General features: G+C 38.7%; 1 protein-coding gene across 5 annotated transcripts in view; it reads right to left on the bottom strand.

Moving 5' to 3' along the window:
• The window catches only part of LOC126326538 (thyroid receptor-interacting protein 11-like), a 414,334-nt gene that overhangs the window by 84,582 nt on the left and 306,903 nt on the right, over window positions 1–22,849 (bottom strand). For all 5 annotated transcript variants that reach the window (XM_049995698.1, XM_049995689.1, XM_049995711.1 and 2 more), the window contains 4 exons: window positions 12,376–12,514; window positions 7,654–11,210; window positions 7,436–7,573; window positions 1,993–2,186 (listed from right to left, as the gene is read on the bottom strand). In XM_049995698.1, coding sequence (XP_049851655.1) covers window positions 1,993–2,186; window positions 7,436–7,573; window positions 7,654–11,210; window positions 12,376–12,514 — 4,028 coding nt within the window. The remainder of the gene's footprint in view (window positions 1–1,992; window positions 2,187–7,435; window positions 7,574–7,653; window positions 11,211–12,375; window positions 12,515–22,849) is intronic.

The raw sequence follows: 22,849 nt of genomic DNA, 5'->3' as shown, positions 1-22,849 counted from the left end.
CAGGAATTAAATCATTCCATAAACTATGATGAAGCAAGGGTTTTGGCACGGACCACAGATGCTGGTGTAAAGTTATGAGAGAGCCTGTAGCTAACAGAAAATCATGTCAATGGGTACCAGTTCAGCAGAGCCTGGGATCCTGTGCTGAGAATGTAACACGGGCAGCAACACAACTCCATAAAAAGAAGAACTGAGGTGGACATGGTGAATGAACACTAGACAGAGTACCAGGTGTACCAGACTGTAGATGAAACATTGCTTGATGCTTCTAGTAGGAGCGGACTACAAAGGGAACATCTAGAACAGCATTGAACCAAAAATGGAACATCAGCATGCAGACAAGAGTACTGAACTAAGACAAAAGTCAGTGCTCAGACCAAATAGGCAATGCCTAAGAACATTTATGGTGGGAGTGGGCTGCAGATGGAACACCTAAAACTACACAGGACAGACATGCACAACAGACTGAAAGTGGAACACCTCAGGATGCTGCTAGAGGGAGCAGATGGCAGACAGAGCACCTGGAACCAACTATGGAGAAAGAGGACTGCAGGTACAAATACTGTACCTGTTCCACTCAATAAGCAGTATCGGGTATCACCTGATGATGATATGAGTTATGTTACAAAAATATCATGCGAGAACAATGCTGATATCAGGCAGAATAACCTACACTTCAAAACGTCAGTAGCAATGTCATTCATAAATCTCTGACACCCTTGTGGAACTGACAAATGGCTAAGCACTGCAAAGTATGTCTGGATAATATCTGGAAACGGCAAAACAAGTTGAATATTAATACAACCTCTATGTATGCCGTGTGAGTAAGACTCTGCCACAAGCAACTTTTCTTATAGTGCATGATTTACCTTGAACAGTACATGAGCAGGCACTGGGAACAATTCACTGTAAATACAATCAAATGTCTTTGCCCTATTGTGGCTGCAGTGCTACAAAACAATACACTGAACTCATGACTTAAATATTACATCTACATACATACTTTGCAAACCACTCTGAAATGTAAGCATGAAATAGTAACCATAGTTTTTGGACCCTCTATGTTCATTCTTCAGGGAAGAAAGAGAAACTGGTAGGGGAAGAGGTGGAGGTCAGTCAAACCACAGTGCTTGATGGACTCACAACAAACAAGTGGGTCCTTCTCAACTTAAGAGTCTTACAACCCCCCCCCCCCTTTCCTTCCCAACCAAGTCCTCTTTTCACCCTAAAAAAGGAACATATAAAGTCTGAAGTATACTTTAGATATTTTTCTATAACAGTTTTTTAGAAGCAGCAACTGATGTGTATATTATCAATAATATCAATATGTGTCACTTAAATCTGTGGTGCAGTAATGTGGTCACTGTTATTAAGTATTATAAAGTTAACTTATCAGCTTCAGTCTCTTTTAATTTTGGATCTTTGGGAAATATTGGCATAGCTCTTCTTTTGTATGTGTGTATTAAAGTGCATACAGACTTGTGAACCAAGCTGCTCTCAAGCCATTTGTGATGCTCACAAGAGTGCACTTTGCTTGTGAACTGCTTGGTGTAAGACACCCAATGTCAGTGTTTATGGTGACCAAAAAGGGATGTTTAGACCCAGTGGGATGGCTATATTCTCAGAAGTTTCTACACACTAGTGAGCAATGTGGATCACTGAATGTACAGGGGACATTCGCTGCTTACATTTTTTGCCTGAGCAGAACCTGAGTCATTTGTGGGTGTGGTACTCATAAATGTATACACATATTTATGTATTTATTTTGTTAGGACATGTTATACATCCTTCAGGGCTTCCCCAGCGTGGATTTAAGGAACAAAAAGTATTTCTATCTGTTTATTTGGAGCTACAAACTTTCCTCTCTGAATGTAGGTACTTCTATCTTCCTGTTAACGTAATATTTTTCTTAATTGAACTTTCCATTTTATTGTGTTATAAAGGATAACATAATAATTTTGATAAAACAAAAATTGAAACAATGTAGTTTACCTGGCCGATGTATATGCTGTGGAAGAACACTTCAGTCTCTCCTCTGCACTGCTCAACCTTGCTTGGAGGCTCTGAACTTGTTGTTCAGCACGTAATGTCTCCTGAGTATAGCTTTCCTCCACTGTCACCAAGTGTTCTCGCAGGCGATCCAACTCCTTTTGTAAAGTTACTTCTTTCTCCTTCTTTTCCTGTAACTACCAGTTTTATAACCTATTAGTCTATTTCTAATTATAAGGTACATAGTTTTAGGTCACAGAGCTTAATAAGGACAGGTGTTTATGTGTGTGTTTTAGGAGTAAGAAAATAAACTGTATAATTTATTATCTCTGTCTTCTTGACTCCATTTCCTAAACCAAAATTTTTGTTGACTGGAACGAAAAAAAAAAATGTTTTGTAGGTTATGAAGAATGCCCCATCTATCACATAACATGAAACAATCAAGAAATAACTCTTAACAATTTTCTATTTATATCAGCAATATTTGTGGGCATGATGTTAAAAACAGTTAGACCCCTAGGGCCCAGACATCAGACATCACAAAATAGACAATCTGCCAAATTTATTCAACACCTTTTCTTAAAAATGGTGTGAATATATATAAAACACAGATTTAATTCACAGAAATTCCAGGTCACAGTAAGAAGAAATTCCAGGTCACAGTAAGAAGAAAGCAGTAACAAAGGTTAACACCATGCTCTCAATCACACAGCATCAGTTTTCTGATTTGCAAGTCATTCTCCCTTCCATATTACAAAACTTACTACAGTGCTATATAGCAAAGGCAGAAAAGAGGTACTTCCTTTATTACCATCTTTGACATGTTGTAATCAAGCTGACTTAAAGGCACATCACCATAGTTAGGGAAAATAAATTCCCTTTCACAGTCTTATGTTATGAACAAAAGATAAACAAAGTGTTTCCTAGAGCATTTCTTGGCTTCACAGAAACACTATATGTGGTAGCCAGCAAACTGCACTGTGTGTTAGAAGACTGTTTTCACAGTAGTTATGTAGTCTTCATCATCTCATTATCACCGTGCCAAAGGCATCCAAGGGTATGCTATACAGGAATGTAGTGTAGTGTGCTCGAGGAAAGCAGCAGAGTTATTTTCCTTTATTTTGTTTATTTCATAACTAGAGCATGTTTCTGATAGTACCAAATATTAAGACATTAAATGAGGATGTACGAGTTGCTTCATGTGCAAGTACTGTTGTACTCAAATGACATACAATGTTAACAAAAGAGAGCTCCATTTGTTGAAATTGCCACTTCACCAACCATTTACAGGCATTACAGAGAGAGAGAGAGAGAGAGAGAGAGAGAGAGAGAGAGAGAGAGAGAGAGAGAGAGAGATAATCAAATCATATGGCTCACTGAGATCTACCCCTTCCTAGCTCTCCACTGGCCTGAGCAGAGTGTAATATTTATGGAACAAGTTGGATGACTTGGACACATGCAGAAAATAGTGTACTGAAGCTGTAACACAAACTACTCAAGTAATATTTTTGTTTCATGTTCCAACTAATTGACAATACATATCAGCACAGAGACCTGAGAGGAAAGTACATGAGGAGACCACAGAAACCACTATGATATGAATGATGCTTCAGTGCTGAACAGGAATAATATACTTATTTCATCTTTTGAAAAATGGCAGCCAATGATGTAATTACTTCTACTGGAATAACATAATAAGGACAATATTATATTGTCTGAATCTCAATTCGAAGTAAGTGTTCTCTCTTATAACTAGGACCACAGTCATTAAATACACATTAAATGAAGAGATGTTTCTGCTGAAGCTGTAACATTGTGTAATACTTTTATTTGCTATTGGTAGTCTCAACCTGATGGTCAGTATCAGGCTTTTGCCAGTTAACACAAAATGGATGGTTTTTGATAATACGTAAATGCTTGATAATGACAGAGGGATTGTGATTGGTCACTAACAAATAAAAGTATTACATAAAATTACAAACATATGTTCATTTAAATTGAAAGTAAAAGATGAAACTTCTAGATCATATAATCTATATGCAGTAGTGCTAATAATCCAACCTAATATGTAGCAACTGAAAATCCAGGATGGAATAATTACAATGTTATGAAAAGGATAGATTGCTACCTGTCACTTAGTGGAGATGTTGAGTTGCAGATAGGCACAACAAAAAGACTGCTAAACAAGTAAGCTTTCGACTGCGAGCAATGGTGCATGTTGAGAGAAGCAGTCTGGATGTTGGGGGTAAGGAGAAGGCTGGGGCAGGCAGGGTGGGGGATGGTAAAAAAATGGTTCAAATGGCTCTGAGCACTATGGGACTTAACATCTGAGGTCATCAGTCCCCTAGAATGTAGAACTACTTAAACCTAACTAACCTAAGAAGAGCACGCACATCAATGCCATGGCAGGATTCGAACCTGCGACTGTAGCGGTTGTGCGGTTCCAGACTGAACCACCTAGAACCGCTCGGCCACACCAGCTGGCTGGGGGATGGTAAAGTACAGCTTGTGGGAGCATACAGGAATGAGGAGGGGAGAGGTTAGAGCAGCTAGTTGCAGTCAGGTTAGACAGTTGGTGGGGGGTGGAGGGAGGGTGAAGAGTGGGAAAAGAGAGAAGTAAAAAGACTGCAGGTGCATTGATAAGCTTGTGTAGTGCTCCAGTCATAAGAGGGGAGGATATGATAAGTGGGTGAAGGACGTTGACTGATGAAGGTTAGGGTCAGGACGGTTATGGGGCATAGGATATATTGCAGATATAGCTGCCTCCTGCACAATTCAGAAAAGTTGTTGTTGGTTGGAAGGATCTAGATGGCACAGGTTGTGAAGCAGCAGCCTGAGACTGTTATCATGCATGTGAGAGTTGTGTTTGCATGAATGTGTATGTTGCATAATTCAGAAGAGGGCTGTTTGGCTGAAAGCTTACTTGTTTAGTAGTCTTTTTGTTGTGCCTATCTGTGACTCAATAACTTACTATATGGTGAGTAACAGTCTGTCCTTTACATAATATTGTCAACCTAGTGTCTTTTGACATATGGTTGGCAGTACTACACTAACTACCTGAGAAGCTCCATTTCCTTCCTATCCAAATGTGGGGCAATAATGAACCAAAATATTGATCATAGGAAAAAATGCTAGTTCTGGTACCTCCTCAATGTAATTTATGCCATAATAATCACAAAGATGATGTTCAGGTAATCCTGCATGCATATGTACATGATTTATCAAGAAGCTTTAAGTTTCCATATGGTACCAGGATGATATTCATTCTTGTGCCACATCAGCATCTCTTGACAACCTTCAAGATCATATTCTTCACATGGAATACTAAAACCACAAATTTATTCAAATGTTAGAGACTTGGTTCCACCTTGGCTGTTATTATCTGCATTAAAGTATTTTTATTTACTGCAGTCTGCAAATCAAGCAATATGAGTTTAAGTTGAATCACTGCCCTAATTTTTATAGTATCAATACATGGCCAGCAAGACCTACATACTAACTGAAAGTCAAACATGGTTAGATTGAAACAGGATTGCAATCTTGGGTGGTTCTTAACAGTCAGCAATCATTACTGCATTAGCTATGGCATGCTTTTTACCAAGAACACAAATATTCACAAAACAGGGCAGAAGTTTGTCTCAGGTGAGTTGCCTCGTAGGTGGTGGTGTGCTGAACATTAATATACGACACATACTGTAAATGTTGACAAGAAGAAATCACAAGGCATAAGTTTCAGTACCTTTTATGCTCAACATCTTGCACAGCAGATGATACCATTCATGCCACACCAAGTACCTTAGACATGTTGATCCATCATGGACATGGGACAGCAGCTGGTCAAATATTTATCAATGAAATTTGCCAATCAGCCCTGCAATTGAGATGTGATGTTATTTTATTTTATTACATTTTTGCTATGAGTTTTGGCAATTCATTGTGCCATCTTCAGACCCCATATGAATCTCTAAAAAAATGATTGATATTATCATACTGGCTCTGGATGTTGTGAATTAGTAGCTCAAGTGCTTCCTTTGAAGACTTGGGCAAGTGTGCTCAGTTGCAGTCAAGTCTTCAAAGGAAGTGCCTGAGCTACAAATTCATGACATCCAGAAGAATATGGCCCCAGTATGCCAATATCAAGTATTTTTGAGAGGTGTATATGGGGCTTGAAGTTGGCATAAGAATTGCCTAAACGGGTAGCAAAAATAAAATAACATCTCAATTGCATAGTTGTTTGGCAAATGTCACAGTTAACAAGTACCTTGGAGGTTGCAAGTTCTTGATACATGTGATATGAAGATACAAGTTCAGCATATTTGTATTTTCCATTTCTAAGTCACCTACTTCTGATTTGATTGTTAGTCTATATATGTATGTTTCTGATACAAGAAAAAACAAAAGTAGTCCATCCTTTCAGAGGTGAATTTCAATTTTTGACAATTAGGATTACAAGACCACAAATGTAAGTTAATGTCTGTAAGGGTATTTTGGTTTTACAGAATAAAGTTTTAACATATGTCACAGATTTTGGAGGTATCCCCATCCTTATAAAGTTACTTGCAGAGGTTGAAGACGTTTTATATAGTTTCCCACCTTCCTTGTGACACAGTCAACAGAAATAAAATTCAAATGTCTGCAGCACACTGGCATTTCACCATTTCATGAAATAATAGTAATTGAAATATGTGCTAGTTTTATTATGTTCACAAACTGGCCAAATCCATACTCACCTATGTCTGTCAACCTGATTGAAGTTTGTTCACTGTTAGTACCATCAAGAAAAGAAGTACAGCCTAATGAATGTTAAAAACATGGCACAGTAAAGACAGACCAAGAAGCTTGGTAAACACATTACCAAAAATTAGTGAATCAGAGATATTACACAGAATCATTTTAGATCTGGGGATTCAAACTGAATACAAGTTTTCTCTGGCATGCCCTTATTTAATCCTGAAATGAAGGAGAATTGATAATTGGTACTTTTAGATATTATTATAAGAATTAAAAATATCTGTTTAAGATCAATATTATGAAAAATAAAGTTGCTACCCACCACATAATGGGGATGCTAAGTTGCAAATAGTTTTGCCTATCTGAGACTCAGCATCTCCTCTATATGGTGAGTAGCATATTTCCTTTTCATAATACTGTTACATTCCATCCTGGATTTTTCATAGTTTAATTTATGATCAAACATAGTGAAACTATGATCAAACAATGGGAAATCCAGGATGGAACGTCATGTGTGTCAGTTGCATTTGCATAAGTATGTGTGTGTGTGTGTGTGTGTGTGTGTGTGTGTGTGTGTGTGTGTGTTGTTGTTGTTGTTGTTGTTGTTGTTGTGCCTATCTGCAACTCAGCATCTTCGCCATATGGTGAGTAACAACTCCTCATAATATAGTGAGACTCTAATGTATTTACTCATAATACTACATAAATTAAATACCTCATTTTCTAAATATTTTGTTTTTGCTTGTTCCTCATGAAGACAGACTGTCAAGCGATGATATTCCTGTTCCATATCCTGTATTCGAGATATAAGCGTAGCTTGTTCAGGGAGTTCCACTGTGGCTTCATTTCCCACCTAAACTCAGAAATGCAGAACATCACAATGAAATGTAGCACTAATGTTGAAACCTAACTAAAGTCTTTTGACATACTTACCATATTGTTTGGATGAGTATTAGAAGATTCTGCAACCTTGAGACCATCATTCTTTTCACAATCAACAGTTCTCTGAGTGTGATGAGCAGCATTCAACTGATCTTTGAGAAGTTTGACCTCCTGTTGCTTCAACTCTAGCTCTTGCTCACAAATGTTCAGCCTTGAAGCAGTTTTCTCAATAACCTGGTCTTTACTCACTATAATTGACTTCAGTTCGTCAGTGTGGTTTCCTTCTCTTATGGGAGCATTACCTTCTATTTCAGCATTACTGCTTTGGCTTATGTAGCTTGCTTCAAGTCTCTCCAGTCTCTGCTTAAGAGAAATTACTTCATTCTGGGTGTTCAGCAATAATTTCTGCTTGTCTTCATGTTGCTTAACCAGTCCTCTGTGCTGTTGCTGTATCTCCTGTGATCTCCTCAATTCTTGGCTCAGGAGGCCACTCAGACGCTGAATCTCGTTGTGATACTGGATATTCTCTTGGTGTTTTATGTGAACAGTTTTAACTAATTCATCTTTTTCGTGTTGCAGTTGTAATGTCTTTCCTTTCAGACCTTCAATTTCTATATCCTTATCCTGTATAATTTTGGATAGGTTTGCAATGGTTTCTTTGGCCATTCCAATTACATCTTCATTCTGCAATCTTATTTGGTCTTTTAATCCATCATTATTTTCCTGAACTATAGACGCAGTTGATTTATCTGACACAGCTAATGGAATCAATTTATTGTTCTCCAATTTTAGCAAGTTGTTTTCACTATTTCTTTCCTGGAGCAATGATAATACAGGTGACCTCCCTAGAGTAGAATTGTTTGTTTCTGTTATATACTGGCCAGTCTCATGTTGAACATGATCAGCACTAGCAGCAGACAAATGTGTACCATCCAGAACCTTCATACAGGTCATTACTGATTTATCACTGTGTATTTTGGACAGATTAGACTTATCCATATCCTTCAGTTTCTCCATTTCATCCTCTAATTTTGTTTTTGAATGACAGAGTTCTTCATATTTTGATTCTAGAGCCTGTTTGGCCTCCCTCAGTTGTTCAAATTCCTTCAGTTTCTGTTTTGTTCTGGTAAGTTCTTCTTCAGCGACTAGTAGTTTTTCAGTTAGCAATGTCACCTCAGTCTTGTATTTCATTTCTTCTTGAAGTTTCTGTTGAATGGAATACACTTCTGATTTCCAATTTGCAGCTTCATTTCTTGCAACAGTAAGTGCAGCTTCTACATCCTGTAATCTCTGGCACTGCAATTGTAATTCAAATATTTCTTGTTGTTTTTCACTTAATTCTTTGTTTTTTGCAGAAAGCAGTTGCTTTAAGAATATCAAATCAGCATGTGCAGTACCATCAGCCAAACTATGGGATCTACAGCTCTCATACCTCTGCTGTAATTTATCTTGTGACATCTCACTCTCCAGCTCTGTGTCATGCATCTTTGGCTCATCAATTAATGGCTTCTGGCATTCCTTTGAGGAATCAGACTTTAACTGTAATGTGTTATCCACTTGCTGATCAGCACTGAAAGCTACTTCCTCCCATTTTGAGACTTCCGTATCTCCAGTGTTGTGTATATTTGACTGAGAAGACAAAGCCTGTTTTTGAGAGCCCATTTCCCAATGTCCTTGTAAATTATTTGTAATCTCTTTCTTCAACATTTCATTGAGAGACTCCAGTTCCTGAATTTTACATTGTTTCTGCTGTAATTCATTATTCAGATTTCTAAATTCATTTTCATCTCTTACAATCACATTTTCAATTTCATGAATTATCTGCTGAACTGATGGACCTCCTTGCTGCAGGGCTTTGATTCCTTTGTATGAAATATTAAGCTTCTTGTGAAGCACAGCATTAATCCGTTCACTTGCAGCTAATGTCTCTTTTACAGCCATGATCTCTTCTTCCTTACTGTTTAACTGTGACAAGATTTCATGGTACATGCATTGTAGTTCATCAACAGTTTCCTTATCTTTTTTCCATCTCTCTTCCTCCATCCGTAGAGAACTTAACTCCTGATCTAATGCATATAATTTCAGTTCTTTTGTGTGGAGTTCATTTCTCAGCTGATCAATATAATGTTTGTCAGCACTGCCACAATTTTCAATTTCAGTTAACTTTCTCTGCAGGCCAACTTCATCACCCACTAAAACTTCAGAAGACATAAATTTTATATTAAGTTTCTCATGAAGCAAATTATTCAATTTTTCACTGATCTCAAACTGGCTTTTTATGCTTTGCAGTTCCTGTTCACTATCTGTTAGATGTTTCTGAAGAGTTGTATGAGCAGTACGCAGCTGTGCCATGCTTTCTGACATTTTATCCAGTTCCTCCAAGTTCTTTTTCAGTCCTGTTATTTCAGCATCTCTCAATTCAGCAACCTTTCTGAGGTTATCATGTTCAGTCTCAATACTGATTAACATGTTTTCAGCTGCACCTAATTTATCTTGTGTTACCTTAAGCAGTTCCTGCATTTTCCTAAGCTCAGTTTTGTCATCAATGCTTTGCCTGTTAGCAGCTGCAATTTTTTCTTCTAATTCCATAACTTTATCTCGTAATGCTGAATTTGAATTTTCATATTCTGCTACTTTTTCAGTCAACAACTGAACTTCGCTTCTTGCCTTAAGTATATCATCACGCAAGACCTCATTCTTTCCCCTTAATTCACTGACAGTTTGTTCATGGATTTTTAATTTATCAATTTCAGCCTCAAGTGTTAGTTTCGAGTCTCTAAGTTCATTAATTTCTCTCTTTGCATCATCTGCCATTTCTTGCCACTTTGCTGCTTCTCTCTGAATATTCTCTTGATTTCGTAACATTGCCTCTGTAGATTGCAATTGTTTCACAAGGTTGCTTTCATGTTCTCGTAATTTAGCTGCATCAGTTTCCAAATTAGACCTAGCTTCTCTCAACACATCAACTTCATTTTCTAGTGCTGTAATTTTCTGTTCTAAGGCTTCAGTTTCTTCACTGTTTTCTGGAATAGGGGCAAGAACTTCATCAGTTCCACTTTTAGAAACGTGAAGTTCTTCAACTAATGACTCAACACTACTGTTTAAAAGTTTACACTCATTTTCTAGCATTTTTATGGTTTCCTCATGTCCATTCAAAGTCTGTTTGGAGTCTGTTATCTCTTTCATCAGTTCAACAACTTTACGCTCTAATGTTTCTTTTTTCCATTTGAAATCCATACACATTTTAGTTAAGGCTTCAACTGTATTTATAACATCCAAGCTGTCTCTGTTGGTATAAAAGTCTTTTGGTATATCAAGAGTAATTATTTCTGCCAACTTCATATCCAATTCTGCTTTAAAAGTGTTCACTGCTTCCAAAACCATATTATCATTATCACAGCTATGAGTTTCAATGGATGCCTTTGATAATACATCACAGTTAGCTTTTAATTCCTCAACCTCATCTTTCAGGGCCTTATTTTGTTTCAGAAGGTTCTCCAGGTGTCCATTTGGAGTCATTTCTTTCATCTCCTTTTGTAATTCTTGAATTTCACAATTTAGTGTGTCATTCTGCTTTTGTAGAGTTGACTTGACATGCAGCAATTGTTCTACAAACAAATTTGAAAAAAAAAGTTAGATGCATCTCTAAAATCTCATGCAATATTTCTCACCGATAGAAAACTAACATCATCTTAGAGACTTTACACACAACAATGAACAAACTGCAATTACTGCTGATTCAGGAATCTGTAGATTCTGCTATGAAAGAAGAAATTAACAGAATAGTGACTCCACCAGAGGAAAAAGCATCAGTAATTTATTAGTGAAGGTTTCTGCAAGAGTTGCAAATGATATTTTTTCTGTCAAATAAAATTTTTATTACTATCTTGTTTGAACATTTTTGTTCCTTCTCAAACCATTACCTGCATTTGTAATGTTTCACTGTATACAACACATTTGTTTTTACAACAGATCTGCCACGAAACACCTGTAAAATCTGAGAATCAACAAAAATGTTCACCCTAGTTACTATAAAACTATTAGTTGCAATTCTGATAGAAAACTTCATTAATAAATCACAAATATATCGAATTGTTGCTGCTGATACCAAAACAGTTTTGCAATTGGGTAAAGAAGTATTATTCGTGCAATCACACTGAAGGCATGGTGAACAAGGAAATGTTTTTCTTCTGATCTGTTTAAATGCTACAAGTATCGCAAACACCATGTAGAGACCAATGCACACATTTTCTGTTTTTCTCCAGCAAAATTTACACTTTATGTTCCCTTTCAAAGAAATTTACATCAGTACTCTGTACATAAATTAACAAGGAACTTCCACTTCTTTAACTAGGAAGCATTTATTTAAAGTGTCTAGCACTCCTGTGTTTTCACTAAATCAAATAAATTACTTTCAGTTTAATGATATTATACAAGCAGCCATTAATTTTGAAATCCTACAGGTGTAGACATGTATAGAAATGAAAACACCAGTAAGCTAATAGCTGCCACAAACCACACATGTAAATCACATTTTTATTGCATTTCAAAAAGTGATGCATGTAAATAGAAATGAAGCAGTTTAAGACATTGTTATTTCCTTACCAAAACAGGTCTTTACTCAGAGAGTATCAATGTACTTACTTAATGACAACATATACACACAACAGAATAAGTTACAATAATCTGATTTGAAGAAAATTCACTCAAGAGCAACATAAAAATGATAGAGGAGATTAGTGTAGTGGAAACAGCAACAAACTGCTACCTTACCTATGGCAGCCTGATGCTGTTTATCCAGTTCCTCAATACTGTTGTTCAAACAATCATTTTCTCCTTTTATATCTGCCAGTTGGGATTCCAAATCTTGAATCACTTTTGCCATGGCCACCATTTCTGACTTCAAGAAGACCTGAAAATACCAAAAAGCATTAACAAAATGGCTCCAAAATGATTTCATAAAATTTATAGTATTTCCAGCAGTGCCAGAAAGAAGGGTGAACAGTTAAAGGGAAGAATTCTGATAAAACATGTGGTGTATGATCCCTAAAAAGGAGTATCTGAATGAAGAGAATTACCACAAACCAACAAGGAAAGATAGTGTTTAATGGAAGAAGGAACTAGCAGAATGAATGAGAGGAAATAATACCCAAGGAAAATGTAAATAGTGAAAGGTAGAAAACTGGAAAAATCTTAAATTCAATACAGAAAAAATGAATTACGAAAAAGCAATGATAAACATAAAAGTATTTAGTTATTATAAAAAATGTGTTCAAAAATACAGCTAAATACACACTCCGCTAGCCACTGTACAGTGCATGGTAGTGGGCACCCTGCACCATTACTAGTCATTTCCTTTCCTGTTCCACTCATGAACAGAGTAAGGAAAGAAGAGTGTATGAATGTCATTGTAAGATTTACATTGGCAGTGATAGAATTGCCCTACAGAAAGCTTCAAACGCCAGTTCTCTAAACTTTCTCGTTAGTGTTATTTGAAAAGAATACTGCCTTCCCTCCAGGGATTCCCATTTGGATTACCTAAGCATCTCCATAATACCTGTGTGTTATTTGAAATTACTGGTAATAAATCTAAAAACTCGCCTCTGAAATGCTTCAGTGTTTTCCTTTAATCTGACCTGGTGCAGAACCCAAACACTCAAGCAATATTCAAGAATATTTGGCAGTAGCATCTTATATGGTTTCCTTTACAGATGAACCTCACATTCCTCAAATTCTCCCAATAGACCAACATCAATCAGTTACCTTCACTACTGCAGCCATTCCATTTCATATTGCTTAGTAACTTTATATCCAGATATTTAGATGCTGTGACTGTGTCAAGCAGGACACTGCTAATGCTGTAGCTGGACATTATGGGTTTGTTTTTTCTACTCATCTGCTTTAACTTACATTTTTCTACATTTCAACATGGCAGCCATTTATCACATAAACTAGAAATTGCGTCCAAGTCATCCTGTATCCTACAGTCACTCAATTTTGACACCTTCACATTCATCACAGCATCATTGGCAAATAGCCACAGATTGCTAAACACCCTGTCCACAAGACCATTTATGTATATAGAAAATGATAGCTGTCATAATCACATTTCCCTGGGGCAATCCCAGTGATACCGTTGTCTGCGCTGAACCATCACTTTTGAGGAAAACATACTAAGAAGTCTTCAAGGCACTCACATACCTGGGAACCTATTCTAAGTCTAGAAGTGTGGATTCTGCCTGTTGCCCTTCAATCATAGTTCACAGTATATCATATGAGAGAAGGGCAAACTGAGTTTCACGCAACCAATGCTTTCTGAAACTATGCTGACTTGTGGTTGTGAGCTTTCTGGTTCTTTGTAAATTTATTATATTCAAACTCAGAATATGTTCTCCAATTCTGTAGCAAACCAATGTTAACGATAAAGGTCTGTCATTTCGTTGGTTTGTTCTTTTACCCTTCTTATATACAGGGGTCACCAGTGCTTTTTTCCAATTGCTAGGGGCTTCGTGTTGGGTGAACGGTAAGTGATAAATGCTAGTTAAGTAAGTGGATAATGCCACAGAGTTGTTGTTGTTGTTGTCTTCAGTCCTGAGACTGGTTTGATGCAGCTCTCCATGCTACTCTATCCTGTGCAAGCTGCTTCATCTCCCAGTACCTACTGCAACCCACATCCTTCTGAATCTGCTTAGTGTACTCATCTCTCGGTCTCCCTCTATGATTTTTACCCTCCACGCTGCCCTCCAGTGCTAAATTTGTGATCCCTTGATGCCTCAAAACATGTCCTACCAACCGATCCCTTCTTCTAGTCAAGTTGTGCCACAAACTTCTCTTCTCCCCAATCCTATTCAATACCTCCTCATTAGTGACGTGATCAATCCACCTTATCTTCAGTATTCTTCTGTAGCACCACATTTCGAAAGCTTCTATTCTCTTCTTGTCCAAACTAGTTATCGTCCATGTTTCACTTCCATACATGGCTACACTCCAAACAAATACTTTCAGAAACGACTTCCTGATACATAAATCTATATTCGATGTTAACAAATTTCTCTTCTTCAGAAACGCTTTCCTTGCCATTGCCAGTCTACATTTTATATCCTCTCTACTTCGACCATCATCATCAGTTATTTTACTTCCTAAATAGCAAAACTCCTTTACTACTTTAAGTGTCTCATTTCCTAATCTAATTCCCTCAGCATCACCCGATTTAATTTGACTACATTCCATTATCCTCGTTTTGCTTTTGTTGATGTTCATCTTATATCTTCCTTTCAAGACACTGTCCATTCCGTTCAACTGCTCTTCCAAGTCCTTTGCCGTCTCTGACAGAATTACAATGTCATCGGCGAACCTCAAAGTTTTTACTTCGTCTCCATGAATTTTAATACCTACTCCAAATTTTTCTTTTGTTTCCTTTACTGCTTGCTCAATATACAGATTGAATAACATCGGGGAGAGGCTACAACCCTGTCTCACTCCTTTCCCAACCACTGCTTCCCTTTCATGCCCCTCGACTCTTATGATTGCCATCTGGTTTCTGTACAAATTATAAATAGCCTTTCGCTCCCTGTATTTTACCCCTGCCACCTTTAGAATTTGAAAAAGAGTATTCCAGTCAACATTGTCAAAAGCTTTCTCTAAGTCTACAAATGCTAGAAACGTAGGTTTGCCTTTTCTTAATCTTTCTTCTAAGATAAGTCGTAAGGTCAGTATTGCCTCAAGTGTTCCAACATTTCGACGGAATCCAAACTGATCCTCCCCGAGGTCTGCATCTACCAGTTTTTCCATTCGTCTGTAAAGAATTCGTGTTAGTATTTTGCAGCCGTGGCTTATTAAACTGATAGTTCGGTAATTTTCACATCTGTCAACACCTGCTTTCTTTGGGATTGGAATTATTATATTCTTCTTGAAGTCTGAGGGTATTTCGCCTGTCTCATACATCTTGCTCACCAGATAGTAGAGTTTTGTCATGACTGGCTCTCCCAAGGCCGTCAGTAGTTCTAATGGAATGTTGTCTACTCCGGGGGCCTTGTTTCGACTCAGGTCTTTCAGTGCTCTGTCAAACTCTTCACGCAGTATCGTATCTCCCATTTCGTCTTCATCTACATCCTCTTCCATTTCCATAACATTGTCCTCAAGTACCTCGCCCTTGTATAAACCTTCTATATACTCCTTCCACCTTTCTGCCTTCCCTTCTTTGCTTAGAACTGGGCTGCCATCTGAGCTCTTGATATTCATACACGTGGTTCTCTTCTCTCCAAAGGTCTCTTTAATTTTCCTGTAGGCAGTATCTATCTTACCCCTAGTGAGATAAGCTTCTACTACCTTACATTTGTCCTCTAGCCATCCCTGCTTAGCCGTTTTGCACTTTCTGTCGATCTCGTTTTTGAGACGTTTGTATTCCTTTTTGCCTGCTTCATTTACTGCGTTTTTATATTTTCTCCTTTCATCAATTAAATTCAATATTTCTTCTGTTACCCAAGGATTTCTAGCAGCCCTCGTCTTTGTACCTACTTTATCCTCTGCTGCCTTCACTACTACATCCCTCAGAGCTACCCATTCTTCTTCTACTGTATTTCTTTCCCCTATTCCTGTCAATTGTTCCCTTATGCTCTCCCTGAAACTCTGTACAACCTCTGGTTCTTTCAGTTTATCCAGGTCCCATCTCCTTAATTTCCCACATTTTTGCAGTTTCTTCAGTTTTAATCTACAGGTCATAACCAATAGATTGTGGTCAGAGTCCACATCTGCCCCTGGAAATGTCTTACAACTTAAAACCTGGTTCCTAAATCTCTGTCTTACCATTATATAATCTATCTGATACCTTTTAGTATCTCCAGGGTTCTTCCACGTATACAACCTTCTTTCATGATTCTTAAACCAAGTGTTAGCTATGATTAAGTTGTGCTCTGTGCAAAATTCTACTAGGCGACTTCCTCTTTCATTTCTTAGCCCCAATCCATATTCACCTACTATGTTTCCTTCTCTCCCTTTTCCTACACTCGAATTCCAGTCACCCATTACTATTAAATTTTCGTCTCCCTTCACTATCTGAATAATTTCTTTTATTTCATCGTACATTTCTTCAATTTCTTCGTCATCTGCAGAGCTAGTTGGCATATAAACTTGTACTACTGTAGTAGGTGTGGGCTTCGTATCTATCTTGGCCACAATAATGCGTTCACTATGCTGTTTGTAGTAGCTTACCCGCATTCCTATTTTCCTATTCATTATTAAACCTACTCCTGCATTACCCCTATTTGATTTTGTGTTTATAACCCTGTGTTCACCTGACCAGAAGTCTTGTTCCTCCTGCCACCGAACTTCACTAATTCCCACGATATCTAACTTTAACCTATCCATTTCCCTTTTTAAATTTTCTAACCTACCTGCCCGATTAAGGGATCTGACATTCCACGCTCCGATCCGTAGAACGCCAGTTTTCTTTCTCCTGGTAACGACATCCTCCTGAGTAGTCCCCGCCCGGAGATCCGAATGGGGGACTATTTTACCTCCGGAATATTTTACCCAAGAGGACGCCATCATCATTTAATCATACAGTAAAGCTGCATGTCCTCGGGAAAAATTACGGCTGTAGTTTCCCCTTGCTTTCAGCCGTTCGCAGTACCAGCACAGCAAGGCCGTTTTGGTTAATGTTGCAAGGCCAGATCAGTCAATCATCCAGACTGTTGCCCCTGCAACTACTGAAAAGGCTGCTGCCCCTCTTCAGGAACCACACGTTTGTCTGGCCTCTCAACAGATACCCCTCCGTTGTGGTTGCACCTACGGTATGGCCATCTGTATCGCTGAGGCACGCAAGCCTCCCCACCAACGGCAAGGTCCATGGTTCATGGGTACAAAGAGTACTCTTTGTAAAACTGAACTGGGACCCATTCTGGCAACGCAACTTTAATAGTCCCCGAAATCCCCAAACCACTTTCCCTACCCTCTGGCTCCTACCCTTGTAACCGCCCCCGGTGTAAAACCTGTCCCATGCACCCTCCCACCATATCCATGGACGGATATGTGTGTGTGTGTGTGTGTGTGTGTGTGTGTGTGTGTGCGCGAGTGTATACCTATCCCTTTTCCCCCCTAAGGTAAGTCTTTCTGCTCCCGGGATTGGAATGACTCCTTACCCTCTCCCTTAAAACCAACATCCTTTCGTCTTTCCCTCTCCTTCCCTCTTTCCTGAAGAAGCAACCGCTGGTTGCGAAAGCTAGAAATTCTGTGTGTGTGTTTTATTTATTGTGCCTATCTACCGGCGCTTTCCCGCTTGGTAAGTCTTGGAATCTTTGTTTATAATATATATAAAATAGAAAGAAACTTCCACATGGGAAAAATATATTAAAAACAAAGATTCCAAGACTTCCCAAGTGGGAAAGCGCCGCTAGATAGGCACAATGAATAAAACACACAAAGACACACACAATTTCGAGCTTTCGCAACCGGCGGCTGCTTTGTCAGGAAAGAGGGAAGGAAAAGGAAAGATGAAAGGATTTGGGTTTTAAGGGAGAGGGTAAGGAGTCATTCCAATCCCGGGAGTGGAAAGACTTACCTTAGGGGGAAAAAGAATAGGTATATACTCGCCCACGCCCACGCCACACACACACACACACACACACACACACACACACACACACACACACACACAAGCAGACATATTTAAAGGCAAAGAGTAAGGGCAGAGATGTAAGTCGAGGCGGAAGTGTGGAGCCAAAGATGTTGTTGAAAGACAGGTGAGGTATGAGTGGCGGCAACTTGAAATTAGCGGAGATTGAGGCCTGGTGGATAACAAGAAGAGAGGATATATTGAAGGGCAAGTTCCCATCTCCGGAGTTCGGATAGGTTGGTGTTGGTAGGAATATCCAGATAACTCGGACGGTGTAACACTGTGCCAAGATGTGCTATCCGTGCACCAAGGCATGTTTAGCCACAGGGTGATCCTCATTACCAACAAACACTGTCTGCCTGTGTCCATTCATGCGAATGGACAGTTTGTTGCTGGTCATTCCCACATAGAAAGCGTCACAGTGTAGGCAGGTCAGTTAGTAAATCACATGGGTGCTTTCGTACGTGGCTCTGCCTTTGATCGTGTACACCTTTCGGGTTACAGGACTGGAGTAGGTGGTGGTGGGAGGGTGCATAGGACAGGTTTTACACCGGGGGTGGTTGCAAGGGTAGGAGCCAGAGGGTAGGGAAGGTGGTTTGGGGATTTCACAGGGATGAACTAAGAGGTTACGAAGGTTAGGTGGACGGCGGAAAGACAATCTTGGTGGAGTGGGGAGGATTTCATGAAGGATGGATCTCATTTCGGGGCAGGATTTTAGGAAGTCATATCCCTGCTGGAGAGCCACATTCAGAGTCTGATCCAGTCCCGGGAAGTATCCTGTCACAAGTGGGGCACTTTTGGGGTTCTTCTGTGAGAGGTTCTGGGTTTGAGGGGATGAGGAAGTCGCTCTGGTTATCTGCTTCTGTACCAGGTCAGGAGGGTAGTTGCGGGATGCGAAAGCTGTTTTCAGGTTGTTGGTGTAATGGTCCAGGGATTCAGGACTGGAGCAGATTCGTTTGCCACGAAGGCCTAGGCTGTAGGGAAGGGACCGTTTGATATAGAATGGGTGGCAGCTGTCATAATGGAGGTACTGTTGCTTGTTGGTGGGTTTGATGTGGACGGATGCGTGAAGCTGGTCATTGGACAGATGGAGGTCAACGTCAAGGAAAGTGGCATGGGATTTGGAGTAGGATCAGGTGAATCTGATGGAACCAAAGGAGTTGAGGTTGGAGAGGAAATTCTGGAGTTGTTCTTCACTGTGTCTGCTTGTGTCTGTGTATGTGCGGATGGATATGTGTGTGTGTGTGTGTGTGTGTGTGTGTGTGTGTGTGTGTGTGTGTGTGTGTGTGTGTGTGTGTGTGTGTGTGTGTGCGCGCGAATGTACATCTGTCCTTTTTTTCCCCTAAGGGAAGTCTTTCTGCTCCCGGGATTGGAATGACTCCTTACCCTCTCCCTTAAAACCTACATTCTTTCGTCTTTCCCTCTCCTTCCTGAAGAAGCAACCATCGGTTGCGAAAGCTAGCAATTCTGGTGCAGGGTAACATAAAAAGAAGAATTAAGGCAATATTTTGGCACAATGATGCAACATTCATGCCTTGCCTCAGAATGTTGATTACAAGTTATTAACAAAGATGAGCAAATCCAGTTATTAAAAAAATCGTACAGGCAAAGGAAGCTCTTGTGCTAGGAGAAGTCACAGAAGGAATGCTGGTTAGTGAGAAGCACACACAAAGCATTAAAAATGTAGACCATAGCATCAAAACTGAGACGAAAAAGTTAGATTCAGAAGAAGTAACTTTTCACATTAAGGTAAACTTTGCTAAATTCTGCACAGATATATTAAACTTTGATTTGATGCCACTGTATAGTGAGCAACATATGAGTTATATGAAATGTCTCTAACTCATTTAAGAAACAATGTTTAACAGTTTTTTCTGAGAAATGTTCACTAAAGAAGCACGACCTACAACTTAATACAAGAGGGTAGGATACAGTAAAGGATCATCCCTTTGTCTCCTGCTGTAAACCTTATGCAGACATCATCTATTTTACTGAAAACACAGGCTGTTTACATACAGTAACAAACTATGGAAACATAGTACATAACATTGCCATATGCCATGAAATTTCTGATGAAAATTCTGTTCAGAACACTATCCTATTTCTTTTAGTGTATAATATGATTAATATCTATCTTACATCCCGCATTGATGTAGAGTTTCCCAACTTTGCTAAGCACTGAAGTTTGATGGAGTTCTAACAGTGATTCCATGGGGAATTTTGAACAATATGAAGACAACTTGAATTATGTCAAGCAATACAAAATTGCAATATGGAACATATAAGCAGAATACAAGTACAGATCTCACAAGCAGCTATTTTAAAATGTAAACTATTCTAACATGTACAATGTTGGCAAAGACTGTGCCTAGGAGGCCAAGACACAACAGATTGTTTACACTGTCTTTATATTAATTCTTTAATGCAACTCAGAGTGTTAATAAATGATTAAGAACATAGTCAAAAACAAGTAATCTAATTCCCTGATCACACAAACACTTATTATTTCACTAAGTATCATCCCATTTACATACATATTTTATCTCTATTTGGAGGGCAATAAATGACTGTATTAGGACTGACCAAGTAATAGAACTGAGAGTGGGAAAATGTTGAGTGCTCAGTAATCCAATAAGAACAACGATTCTTCTGATTGGGGAGGAATCATTTGTGGGACTACACAAGACCATTGTTTCTCAAATATGTAAAGACCTTACATTCATACACAACAAGCAGAATTGGTTCTTTTTGTAGATGCCATTAGTAGTCTAACCATTCAAAACCCGTATACAGCAACAGAAGAAGTATTAGTAAATGATATTCTTAAACATATAACTGAGCAGTTTGCTGACAACAGTCTCAACTCTCAAATTCAAAAACACGTCATCTCACTCCAGCATATGTACAGATGCTACACTACTGAGGAATGTATTACATAGCATGACTATTGAAGAAACTTGAAAAAAAAAATAGGTGTCTATATTGCTGAGAATTTAAACTGATAAAATAAACCTGTTTCTGAAATACAAAAGCAACTAAGTTCCATACATCTAATACCTTGAAGATAAACAAATTGGGAAGTTAATATATTTTGTGAATTTTCATTCAAAAATATTGAATGGCATAATGTTCTGGGGTAAGAAAGTTCTCACTGATCAAAATGTGGTGTTCACCCATGTTCATCTTGTAGACATCTGTTTAATGAGTCTGGCATTTTGACTACTGCTACACAACATATACAGGGTGTCCCAGCTATCTTGTCCACCCAAAATATCTCTGGAACAATAACAGCTATTTGACGACGACTTTCACCGGTATCAATGTAGGGCTGGGGCCCATGAATGTACATATTTGGGAACATTCTAAAACAAAAGCACGTGTGTTTTTTAATACAAACTCATGTTTTTTTAAATGGACATCCTATATTTTTTCTTCAGCAATCCATAGCATGACAAAGTACATACACAATGGCGTTGATTGCATCACAATATTCCCATTACATCCCGAGATATTGAGATGCGAAGTTGACGCTTGAAACACCCGACATGCACTGCTAGCACACGTCCTGAGGCTCAGGCGTGAACCCCATGCTGCCCGTAATCGTGATGTGCTTGACATGCATAATCACACTTCCATACTTATCAAGAGGTCCGAAACGAATAATACGGTCTGCTGCCATCCTGCATTAACGTCGTACATTCCAGCAGGTATTTATCCAATAGGCTAGGGGTGATGCGGTTCTGTAACATATCTGTGTATCGCAACGTTAGTCACAAAGTTAACTTTGCTTATCGTTAATCTGTTACTAAAATGGTAATGCCGTTCAACATTAAACTTTACTTTACTGTAGATCTAGCGCAAGTGACAGTTAATCATTCACTCGTAACAGTAAAATTCATGTTGATGGTTTTAGTGAAACGAGCAAGTGGACTAAAAGTTTTACCGTTGTTTAGGTAAAAATGTTTTGATTTGTGAAGTTCAGGTAGGACATAGAAGATGAATGTAAACATGTTTAACCAATTAGTTCTATTATCACATAATTATCAATGTTATGTTTATCTAATGCGTTAAATGACAAATTGTTGCAAACAAATGTTTCTTAACATCACTGGGTAAAATGGCCCTTTGTAGAAACTTCAACTGTGATACCAGCACTACATGCTACACATAGCGTTCACTTCTCATGCTCAAAGTGATGCCATTGGCTTGCATACATAGGGTCACTCTGTGGATGAAGGATGCCCTAATTCGTGCTACTGTTTCCTCTTTGATGGTTGTACAAGCATCAATAATGCGTTGCTTCATGTCCTCTGGTGTTGTTGGTGTACACTAATCGGTACTGGTTCATATTGTGTACGTAGATATGTAAAACATGCAAGAGGGAAACCATTATGTGCTTATGAGAGTTGATGGCAGCAGACCGTATTATTCGTTTCGGACCTCTTGTTAAGTATTGATGTGTGATTACACATGTCAATCACAACTCGATTGCGGGAAGCATGGGGTTCACGCCTGAGCCTCAGGACGTGAGCTAGCAGCGCATGTCGGGTGTGACAACCGTCAACTTCACATCTCAATATCTCGGGATGTAATGGGAATATTGTGATGCAATCAATGCCATTGTGTATGTGCTTT

Source organism: Schistocerca gregaria, chromosome 2 (genome assembly GCF_023897955.1).
Source record: "Schistocerca gregaria isolate iqSchGreg1 chromosome 2, iqSchGreg1.2, whole genome shotgun sequence".
NCBI lineage: Eukaryota > Metazoa > Arthropoda > Insecta > Orthoptera > Acrididae > Schistocerca > Schistocerca gregaria.
The sequence above is the reverse complement of the archived record's forward strand: the minus strand, read 5'-3'. Positions and strand labels throughout refer to the sequence as shown.